At 44.7% G+C, this 12,488-nt stretch overlaps 1 protein-coding gene across 2 annotated transcripts in view; it reads left to right on the top strand.

The window, feature by feature from the left end:
- The window catches only part of PCSK5 (proprotein convertase subtilisin/kexin type 5), an 883,213-nt gene that overhangs the window by 99,007 nt on the left and 771,718 nt on the right, over positions 1-12,488 (top strand). For both annotated transcript variants that reach the window (XM_075318085.1, XM_075318076.1), the window contains exon 2: positions 5,782-5,886. In XM_075318085.1, coding sequence (XP_075174200.1) covers positions 5,782-5,886 — 105 coding nt within the window. The remainder of the gene's footprint in view (positions 1-5,781; positions 5,887-12,488) is intronic.

The raw sequence follows: 12,488 nt of genomic DNA on the forward strand, positions 1-12,488 counted from the left end.
CGAAAACTGTGACCCCGACGATGCATCGCACGATCAGTCGTCTCGTGTAAAGCCCGCTTTAGACTGTTGGTCAATCATTTTAACATTGGCAGATTCAGACAACAATAATCTAATGTGTATAGAGGCCTTAAGAAGACACAGGGCAGCCAGGTTGTTACATTCTAGGGCAGTTTTTTACAGAAGTGTCAGACCCAACTAGCTGAAAAATGTATCTAGTAATAATAAAATCAACCCCAAAATACTGACATTTTATATATTAAAAATAAACATAATATCACTGTAAAGAGAAACTTAAGGGAGATGGATTTCTAATTTTTTTTTATCAGGATGACAGGATCTCCAAATGTGTATGGACTTGTATTATGGTATTAAAATATATTGCAAGAGTAGTGCATTGTGCACACATCTTGTTCGTAGCATAGATTGGGATGGCCATTTTCTGAAAAACTCTTGAGAAATGCAATAAAACAGTGACACATCAGACAGGAGATAAAGATGACAAATATGTACAAAAGCTTTATTATTTTCTTTGACTTTATTGAAGTTGACAGTGGATAACAAATCGTTCTGATGATTACTCCTGCTTTCACATTTCCGTCATATAGTCTATTGGGCGAAGCAAAATATGCTCAGAGAAGATGACAACAGATAAGTGACTCAAGTGCAGTCTGTCCTGTAAGACTAGGGGCTTTATTTCTTGGCCTTCCCTGAGATTTTTTTAAAAAAATAAAAATAAATAAAACAAAAATAGTATGTTTGGGAAATAAGGTTTGAGGTTTTTCACTACAGGACGACACTCTTCTTAATAGCTCCACTACCCATCATAAAATACAACTTTTGCATACTTACCTCACAGACAGGCATGAAGGCTCATTTTTTTTTTTCAAGGAAAAACCGTAGTTGTGAATCCCTCCATTGCGTCATACATACAACTTTTTGATTCATTTTTATTTCAGTTTTGGGAGGCTACAAATCAGTAATTTTGCCATTTACATTTTATTGCTATAAGGCATTTACCATGCATTTAATAGCTAGAAGTTTGCAAACTTGGTGAAAACAAATTTTTTTATTGTTTGAATTTATGTGATAAATGGTCAAATATTTACATGTGTATGCTTTGTGGTCTTTTTAATATTTTGGAATGTTTTTATCACATTTTTAGCTTTTTATTTAGTCCCGCCAGGAGACTTGAACCTGCAATTATTTGTATGCTGTACAATACTTTTGTAAGCACCTCAGTCCATAATAATGGAAATAACAAAGACATCTACTGTAAAGGTCCCGTCACGAGATCGTTACGGCGTCACCGTTTCTGTGATGCAGTAAAGATCTTGCCAGCGATCTCGTTATGTGTGACACCTACCAGCGATCAGGCCCCTGCTGTGAGATTGCTAGTCGTTGCCGAAGGGTCCGAACCATTTTCTTCAAAGGTGATGTCCTGCTGGGCAGAACACATCGCTGTGTTTGACACCTAACAATGACCTCCTATAGAGGTCGCTCATCGTTATACAGGTCGCTCATCGTTACTACATCGTTGGTGTGACATCTCACCAGCAACCTCCCAGTGACTTTCCAGCGATCCTTATCAGGTCACATCATTTTTGGGATTGCTGGTAAGTCGTTAAATGTGACGGGGGCTTAGCAAGAATGATGCGCAGCAGTCACAGTGACCGCAAACGTACACTTATAACAGATAGGGGTACTTTGCACGCTGCAACATCGCTAGCCGATTGTAGCGATGCCAAGTGCGATATTCCCCGCCCCCGTCGCACATGCGATATCTTGTGATAGCTGCCGTAGCGAACATTATCGCTACGGCAGCTTCACACGCACTTACCTGCCCTGCGACGTCGCGCTGGCCGGCTACCCGCCTCCTTCCTAAGGGGGCGGGTCGTGCAAAGTCACAGCATCGTCACACGGCAGGCGGCCAATAGAAGCGGAGGGGTGGAGATGAGCGGGACGCAAACATCCCGCCCACCTCCTTACTTCCTCATTGCAGGCGGGACGCAGGTAGGAGATGTTCCTCGCTCCTGCGGCTTCATACACAGCAATGTGTGCTGCTGCAGGAACGAGGAACAACATCGTACCTGTCGCTGCAGCGAAATTATGGAAATGTCCGACACTACACAGATCACCAATTTTCGACGCTTTTGTGATCGTTTATTGGTGCTTCTAGGCTTTACACGTTGCGACGTCGTTACCGGCACTGGATGTGCGTCACTTTTGATTTGACCCTGGCGAGATCGCACTAGCGATGTCGCAACGTGCAAAGTACCCCGTACAGTGCCATTATAACAGTGGTATTGCACAAACATTGTATTACCATAGTAGTGTCCTCATAAATAATACTGTGCTCTCAGAGCAATCAGTGTCCCTTTAAAAATCAGTTTCCACAGAGAGGTTTCGGTTTTTGCAGTGTTGAATGTATGCTATTCAAAATGAATTTCTAGTGATGTCCTGGATGTCATTTGTGCCTAGGGTATCAGTAAATCCTCGCTGACCACTGAGGTGATAATTTTAGAAACTGTTGTAACCATTGTGAATTCCACTGTAAACGCAGGCTTTCCAACTGGATGCTCACCATAATGTATGCTAAGACGTTCCTATCTGTTATCATCTTCTTGCTGTGATATTTGCACCTGCCCCCTTCTTTTTGGACTTCTCTGGATTGCTGCTTTATTGTAATTTTGCACAATCATCCACTTAAGCAAAGCACAATCCGTTAAGATGAGAGTACATAAAGTAAAGAGGGTACTTAAAAAATTATTTCCGTCACTCAGGGAGAAACATAGTAAATGAAGCTTTATACTGAAACAAAGATAAATGGGTCTTCTGTTTGCATGTAATATCCTCATTTAAGCATATTAAGAAAATAGAAATGGTCCCCAAATTTGATTACCATTAAGTGTTTTTGCAGACTTAACGGTAAGAAAAGGTCAATTTCTAGAGATGTTTTTGAGGTGTAAGTGATCAGATGGGAGGGAGTGAAGGCGAGATCTGGGTCCAATATAACCCCAAGACAGCAGGCATGCTGCTGGAGAGTAATGGTAGAACCACACATGGAAATGGCCTTATTGGATTTATGAAGGTTAATAAAGAGCATAAAACATGAGAAGTTCAGTTTTTGATAAAGGGAAGATATGGATGTTAGAGAGAGCGGACAAGCAAATGCTGGTATTTTGTAGTAATGCAGGGGTGCTGTCATGAGCAGAAGTGTATAATTGGGTGTCATCAGCATACAGATAGCACTAAAAACCTACTTGTGGTTTGTTCACTGGGGAAGTATGTAGGGAAAAGAGGAGGGGGACCTAGGAACCCCAACAGTAAAGGGAAGGGGAAGAGCCAGCAACTAATACACTGAATCAGGAGTCAGAGAGGTTAGAGGGAAGCAGATGAGAGCAGTGTCATTGAGCCCAATGGAGCAGAGCATGGTGTGGAGGAGTTAGTGATCCACAGTGTCGAATGCAGCAGTAGAATCACCAGGGAGTAGTGACCATTAGATTCAGCTGTTGGTAGATCATTAGAGACTTTAGTAAAATCAGTTTCAGTATAGTGTAAGGGTACCGTCTCACTAAACGACGTACCAGCGATTCCGACCACGATACGACCTGATCAGGATCGCTGGTACATGGTCACCGGTGAGCTGTCAATCAGGCATATCTCACCAGCGACCAGCCACCAGCAACTCCTGTAACGATGCTGCGCTTGGTAACCAGAGTAAATATTGGGTAACTAAGCAAAGCGCTTTGCTTGGTTACCCGATATTTACCCTGGTTACCAGGGTACACCGCTTAGTGCTGGCTCCCTGCACACGTAGCCAGGGTACACATCGGGTTACTAAGCAAACCGCTTTGCTTAGTTACCCGATATTTACCCTGGCTACGTGTGCAGGGAGCCAGCGCTAAGCGGTGTACCCTGGTAACCAGGGTAAATATCGGGTAACGAAGCAAAGCTCTTTGCTTAGTTACTCGATATTTACCCTGGTTACCTGCGTACGCTGCTTACACAGAGTCGTTGGTCTCCCGCCGTTAGACACGCCGATGTGTGCTGCACAGTGGGAGACCAACGAACAAAAAATGAACCAGAACAGTGTGTAACGATCAGCGATTTCACAGCAGTGGCCAGGTCGCTGCTTAGTGTCACACATAGCGAGATCGTTGATGAGCTCACTGGTACGTCACAAAAACTGTGATTCAGCAGCAATCTCGCTATGTGAGAAGTACCCCTAAGGAGTTGAAACCGAATTGTAAAAGGTCAAGAAGAGAGTTATCTGAGAGATAGCGGATTAGATGGAAGTTTACCAATTATTCCAGAAGTTTAGAGATGAAGGGGAGATTAAAGATAGGTCTGTAGAATGGGGCTGAAGGAGATGTAAGGGGTACTTCACACACAGCGAGATCGCTACTGAGATCGCTGCTGAGTCACGTTTTTCGTGACGCAGCAGTGACCTCATTAGCGATCTCGCTGTGTGTGACACTGAGCAGCGATCTGGCCCCTGCTGTGAGATCGCTGCTCGTTACACACAGCCCTGGTTCGTTTTTTTATTGTTGCTCTCCCGCTGATAAGCACACATCGCTGTGTGTGACAGCGAGAGAGCAACAATCCTGAATGTGCAGGGAGCAGAAGCCGGCGTCTGACAGCCTGCGGTAAGCTGTAACCAAGGTAAACATCGGGTAACCAAGGTGGTTACCCGATATTTACCTTCGTTACCAGCCTCCGCAGCTCTCACGCTGCCAGTGCCGGCTCCTGCTCCCTGCACACAGTAAGCTAAGCGGTGTGCGCTGGTAACTAAGGTAAACATCGGGTAACCATACCCGATGTTTACCTTAGTTACCAGTGTCCGCAGCTTCCAGATGCACGTCGCTGCTGGCTGGCGGCTGGTCACTGGTCGCTGGTGAGATCTGCCTGTTTGACAGCTCACCAGCGACCATGTAGCGACGCAGCAGCGATCCTGACCAGGTCAGATTGCTGGTGGGATCGCTGCTGCGTCGCTAAAGTGTGACGGTACCCTAAGGGAATAGGGTCCCTGGTCACCAGCTTTCCAGTGTTACAATATATACAATTCTATGCTGGGTGTTAATACTTAACTTAAACAAACTGTTCTTTTTGCACCCTCCCTGGGTCCAGCGATGAGTCTTGACCATTGTTCCTGCAGTCTGTTATACCTATCACCCGTATATTTGGGAAGAGCCACTAAGCTCACTGATTGAATGCAGCACTGTCGATTTGACGTTAGCGCTGCAGACAATACCAAGCATCAAGGTCAGTGGTGGAGACTCAGTGATGGACCTGGAGATGGTAAGTAATGCACAGTTTGGTTTTCAAAATAAACTGCAAGGGATGGGTTTTCCAAAACCATTTAACAATTCAAAAAGAATAAGAGTCCATTATAAAGTATGTATCTTGTAGTAAATTTAACAAAATGCTTTTTAATGGTTCCAGTCATTTGGCACGTATTTTTTTATGCAGTTTGTGTGTCAGTGTAGACGTGCATTGATATAAAACACTGCATATAAATTAAACATTAAAAGGTAGACACAGGCCGTCTTGGAAGCTCAATTATAATCTTTGCTTATGCAGTTAGTGCCTGAAGGACACCCACATCCATTTCATATCACATGTCTTTCTTTTGAAAGATGATCATTGGGCTCAAGTAACGTTTTAGCACAGCGGCAGCTTGCATAATTTATACATTTATTTTATGTGCAGATAAAAAAATAAAAACATTATCTCATGTTACTCATCATAACAACGACAATTTCTGTTTTTTCTCCTTTGTAGATTGGGTCACTCCTGGATTACTATCACTTTTATCACAGTAAAACTATCAAGAGGTCGGTCTTATCAAGCCAAGGAATGCACAATTTCATCTCAATGGAACCAAAGGTAAGTAGATCCCCCTCCGTGTCTACAGCCAAGGGTCTTGCATTATTAATTGGTAATGTCACACCAGAAAAAGATGCTCACAAGCCATTTGAATACTATGGAACTGATACATCACCTCCATCAATGCCTGTCAGAAGCCAGACAAAGGGGGAATGTGCATTGAATGTTTCCTTACTTTAGACATTGTAACCTTGGCTAAAATAAGCAACGGATAATCGTGTGTTTAACAGGAAGAGGCATAAGGGAAAAAAATAGACAAAACGCAGCCTGTGTTATCATGTTCATGAAAATCATATATACTCAACAAAGCGGGCTAATTGATGATATTACACAATTCAACATTTTAAATTCAAAGACCGATATATTTAAAACCAGGAATCTTCCTTAGACCCCCTTAACACGTCTGTGAAACACGTGCGTGTTTGGCCCGTTTCCGTATGTACCGGAGACACGGCCAAACATGCACCAATGTTAATTTATGTTTGAGGTCACACGTGCGTTATTTCATAATGTCCGTGTGTCCGTGATCCGTATGTGTTTCCGTTTTGCACGGAAGCATGTCCGTTTTCTGCACGGAACACGCACACGCAGACACCATGAAAGTCAATGGTTATGTGCGCACAATACGTGACACGGATGCATCTCTGTATGCTCCGTGTACGTTTTGTGCTTTTTTTCTAGCACTGTCGGTCATTCTTTCTTTTCCTGTCTATCTCGGTAAATCTCCCTCAGTCCATCGGTCTGTCTCTCTGTCTGTCTGTCGGTCTCTCTCTGTCTTGTCTATCCCTCTCTCGCTGTCTGTCCGTCAGTCTCCCCCCTCTCTCATACTTACTGATACCCGATCACCGGCGCGGTGCTGCACGGCTGTTCACTAAACTCCGGCGGCTTTTCCTCTTTTGATTGTGATTGACAGCTGTCTCACTGCAACCAATCAGCGTGGGGGCATGTCTAACTGCAACCAATCATAGGCACCGGTGGGTGGGGAAAGCAGAGAATACGAGATTGTTTAATGAGCGGCCGGCTTTTTCAAAAGAGGAAAAGCCGCCGGAGTTTAGAGAACAGCCATGCAGCGGCGCGCCGGTGATCGGGGAACGGTGAGTATGAGAGAGGGGTACTCCATTCAGTCACTCTGGTGATTAGCGGTCACCAGCGAGTCCTTCACGGGTGACCGCTAATCAGGACGCCACACAGACAGAGCCGCTGTATAACAATGAAGTCGGGTGAAGTTCACCCCAGTTCATTCTCTACGCGCGACTCTGTCTGCTGTCAGCGGGTATGTATCTACGACATTGTGCATCACAAACACGCATACATTCACACGGACAACACATACACATGTCAGTTATTTCTCTTAGGCATAAACGGACAACCAACACGCACACACGGCTAGCATACGGCATTCACACAGATGGCACACGGACACAAAAAAGGACACAAAAACGGAAAACGGACCCGAAAAACGGACGTAACACACGTGCGTGTTTTTTCACAGACGTGTGAAGGGGGCCTAAAGCCCACTTTACACGTTGCAATTAGTTGTACAATCGCATTTGCGATGTGACACGCCCAGGTTGCATACGGGATCTATGAGATTTCACGTTGGTCGTTCATTTGCTGTCACACGAGCGTTAGTAGTCTATGTTAAATTGGTCAATTTTGTGTGCGATCCTTTAGATCATGTGTTCTGTGACGTATGCATTGAGCACCTTTTTTTTTTTTTTTTATTTATTGACTTGCCAAGCGTGTGTAATGTGGGATTCGTTTTTACTATGTCATCTGCCATTCAGCTCTGCTACATGGCCGCTAACAGCAGACACAGACAGCCATGTAGCAGAGCTGAATGGCAGATGACAGCAGACACAGACAGAGCCGCACTGTCAGAATGAACTCGGGTGAACTTCACCCGACTTCATTGTGATGCTGCGGCTGTGTCTGTGTCGCGTCCTGATTAGCGGTCACCAGTGAAGACTCACCGGTGACCGCTAATCTCCTGAGTAACTGAAGTTAGCAGCCCTCTCTCATATACTCACCAATCCCCGATCCCCAGCGCTGCACGGCATTCACACTGCTCCGGCGGCTTTTACTGTTTTGAAAAAGCCGGCCGCCCATTAAACAATTTCGTATTCCCTGCTTTCCCCGCCCACCAGCGCCTATGATTGGTTACAGTGAGACACGCCCCCACTCTGAGTGACAGGTGTCACACTGCACCCAATCACAGCAGCCGGTGGGCGTGTCTATACTGTGTAGTGAAATAAATAATTAAATAATTAAAAAAAACGGCGTGCGGTTCCCCCCATTTTTAAAACCAGCCAGATAAAGCCATACGGCTGAAGGCTGGTATTCTCAGGATGGGGAGCTCCACGTTATGGGGAGCCCCCCAGCCTAACAATATCAGCCAACAGCCGCCCAGAATTGCCGCATACATTATATGCGACAGTTCTGGGACTGTACCCGGCTCTTCCCGATTTACCCTGGTGCGTTGGCAAATCGGGGTAATAAGGAGTTATTGGCAGCCCATAGCTGCCAATAAGTCCTAGATTAATCATGTCAGGCGTCTATGAGACACCCTCCATGATTAATCTGTAAGTTACAGTAAATAAACACACACACCAGAAAAAAATCCTTTATTAGAAATAAAAACACACACATATACCCTGGTTCACCACTTTAATCAGCCCCAAAAAGCCCTCCTTGTCCGGCGTAATCCAGGATGCTCCTGCGTCGCTTCCAGCGCTGCTGCATGGAGGTGACCGGAGCTGCAGCACACACAGCCGCTCCGGTCACCTCCACACAGCAAATGAACACAGCCGCGCGATCAGCTGCTGTCACTGAGGTTACCCGCGGCCACCGCTGCATCCACCGGTGGCCGCGGGTAACCTCAGTGACAGCAGCTGATCGCACGGCTGTCTTCACTATATCACAAGATATCGCATGTGCGACGGGGGCGGGTACTATCACGCTCGGCATTGCTACCCGATGCTAGCTATGTCGCAATGTGCAAAGTACCCCTAAGTGACTGCTGACTTGTGTATCCTCACATCACGCACAACGTGCACTGTCAGGATGCTACAGTGTTGGCATTGGGAGTAGCGAGCATGTGACTGCAAGTATGTAATTTCCATGTATGCGGCCACATACCAGCTAGATGGACGCAGTATTGAGCAAGGTTGTATACAGTCTAGTCGGAATGTGCCCAGAAGTATACAAATAACACACATACTTATGGTCACTTGACTGCCCACTCACGGTGCTGGGACCAGAGAATCCTGACTGTGTACAGTGCGTGCAATGTGAGGAGTCACATGTCTGCAGTCACATAGAATGACTGCAGACTTGTAGCCTAGGCCAGAACCCCTTTAAGAACAAACCAATACAGATAATTGGAACTGATTTGCTGAAGTGGAAATGTCTGCAACAAAACTTTTTGTTTTAAATATATCGTTCTTTGAATTTAAAATGGTGATCTTAATTTTCAAATCATTCAACATTGTTGGATAATGAATTATTTTACTTGAGACATACACCAACCAATATCTTCATCAGGACACACTTTTGACTTTAGAGGAACTCCATGAACATAAAATAAACAAATTCTACAGCAATGTGCACACATTGAGTATTTTTTGAGTTTTTTCCCCTCTGTATTTGTAAAGCTAAACCAGGAGTGGAACCATAAGGGGAAAAGTATAATAGACACACGGGCACCACTTCTGTATTTTTTACCCCCTCCTGGTTTTGGCTGCAAATACAGAGGTAAAATCTCACCAAATACTCAAGGTGTGCACATGGCCTGACAGTTAAAGCACCATCTGCTGAAGCTACTTCTCCCCACAGCATAAGTCTGTAGCTGTTGTATACTTCAAGGGTTCAATTCATCAAGATGAGGGAGAGGGAGTGTTGGACTCTTGATGAAACTGTTCCAAATCTGATCCAAATGTCTGCAACTAATTTGTGAATGTGTAATAACGGTGGTTTAACAAACTTTAGGGCAGATTTTTAAGAATGTGTAAAAAGGAACACTGCATTTGTGTTCCCCATCGCAACTAAACACGGCATAGGTTTAATTTTAGAAGAACTGATAAAATAAATCTGCAAGCTGCTTTCCTATGGGCAGCAAAAACAGGTTTTGTTTTAGACAGTTTTGTTAAATGAAGTGCAATATTTATTTTTTTTTTTTGTTGGGGGAAGGGGTCGAATTGCTATATTTTTTATCAGTATGGCATTTTTATATGTGATGTATTTTAATTTGCATCTCCACAGGACATATAAAACACCAGAAATAAAATGTAGGTAATAAATTCAAACATCGCAATCAAAACACTTGTAAAAAGGCAGTGAAAAAATGACTAAAAATGGCATTTTTAAATAAGTAAAAAAAAAACACTGAAAAAAAGTCTTTGTGAAGGAGGCCAAAAAGTATTGTACTACGACTTTCCCTTGTTGCCACTGGAAGGGGGCTGTAGACTGGAAATTATGACTTATCGCCAGAGAAACACAATGTGAAAAAATAGTGGCAGATCGGCCAGAACTTAATCTACATAGGTTAACCAAATATATTGTAAATGGCCATTGTCATGTACAGATACAGCAGCGTTTAGTACAGGGCTGTAAAGGCCCAGTCACACTAAGCAACATTGCTAGCAACATCGCTGCTAACGAACAACTTTTGTGACGTAGCAGCGATGTTGCTAGTGATGTCGCTGTGTGGGACATCCAGCAACAACCTGGCCCCTGCTGTGAGGTCGTTGGTTGTTGCTGAATGTCCTGGGCCATTTTTTAGTTGTTGCTGTCCTGCTGTGAAGCACAGATCGCTGTGTGTGACAGCGACAGAGCAACAACTGAATGTGCAGGCAGCAGGAGCCGGCTTCTGCGGAGGCTGGTAACCACAGTAAACATCGGGTAACCAAGAAGCCCTGTCCTTGGTTACCCGATATTTACCTTCGTTACCAGCCTCCGCCGCTCTCACTGTCAGTGCCGGCTCCTGCTCTGTGCACATGTAGCTGCAGGACACATCGGGTTAATTAACCCGATGTGTGCTGTAGCTAGGAGAGCAGGGAGCCAGCGCTAAGCATTGTGCGCTGCTCCCTGCTCTGTGCAGCTGCACCCTGTACTCTATACCCTATATATGTACCCTGTGCAGCTGCACCCGGTGTGCGCTGCTCCCTGCTCTGTGCACATTTAGCTGCAGCACACATCGGGTAATTAACCCGATGTGTGCTGTAACTAGGAGAGCAGGGAGCCAGCGCTCAGTGTGCGCTGCTCCCTGCTCTCTGCACGTGTAGCTGCGTGCGCTGGTAACGAAGGTAAATATCGGGTTGGTTACCCGATATTTACCTTAGTTACCAAGCGCAGCATCTTCCACGCGGCGCTGCTGGCTGGGGGCTGGTCACTGGTTGCTGGTGAGCTCACCAGCAACTCGTGTAGCGACGCTCCAGCGATCCCTGCCAGGTCAGGTTGCTGGTGGGATCGCTGGAGCGTCGCAGTGTGAAATCTCACCAGCAACCTCCTAGCAACTTACCAGCGATCTCTATCGTTGTTGGGATCGCTGGTAAGTTGTTTAGTGTGACTGGACCTTAACTTAATGAACTGGGGGACCTGCAATCCTTCTGATAACACATTGGTTGTGCCAAAGTACAATCTGAAAACTACTGTACTGGGGAAATTGGTTCCACGTATCATATATTTTCACATATGGACGGCGAAATACTGAATATGCCCATGCAGCTGTGCTAAATCTGAAAATGCAAATATATACAGTATACAGCAAAATGGCAGAGAGAAATAAGGTAAAAAAATTTACTACACATAAGAATGAACTTAACCATCTGCAAAAATCTCGAGTGATGATAACACGTTTTCTTTTGGATGATTTTGCTTGGCTGCAGCATATTCATATCTTCTAAATTAATGAAATCCATGTGCCATGCCACCAAGCTCACTTGATGCTCTGTCATGCAGTACACTGTGCAAGAAGGAAACAGAGAAGATAAATGAAATATGAATACCATATGAATCTGGACAGGAATCCATGCATTAATTCTATTTATCCTCCATACCACAATTTATGGATGACCTAGTCTACTATGACTTATATGAGCTCCAATCTCAATTGTCAAAATAGTAGATATATTATTTATAGAAACTTTTGTGATGTGAACAAGAAGTATGTACATATTAAAGGTACAACTGGATCACATGAATGTTATTTTTATAGTTATTATTTTTGTACCATAGCAGTATCTAAATTGCATGTCAATCAAACATTAATGGTTAAAGCTGGTGTCACACTAAGCGACAGCGACAACGACGTCGCTGTTACGTCACCATTTTCGGTGACTTAACAGCGACCTTGTAAGTCGCTGTTATGATCGCTGCTTAGCTGTCAAACACAGCAGAAGCAGCGATCATAACGTCGCTGTGCTACATGTGCAGAGAGCAGGGAGCCGCGCTTAGCGCTGGCTCCTTGCTCTCCTAGGTACAGTACACATCGGGTTAATTAACCCGATGTGTGCTGCAGCTACATGTCAGTGCAGAGAGCAGGGAGCCGTGCGCACTGCTTAGCGCTGGCTCCTTGCTCTCCTTGCTACAGTATACATCGGGTT

Source organism: Anomaloglossus baeobatrachus, chromosome 1 (genome assembly GCF_048569485.1).
Source record: "Anomaloglossus baeobatrachus isolate aAnoBae1 chromosome 1, aAnoBae1.hap1, whole genome shotgun sequence".
NCBI classification, from domain to species: Eukaryota; Metazoa; Chordata; class Amphibia; order Anura; family Aromobatidae; genus Anomaloglossus; species Anomaloglossus baeobatrachus.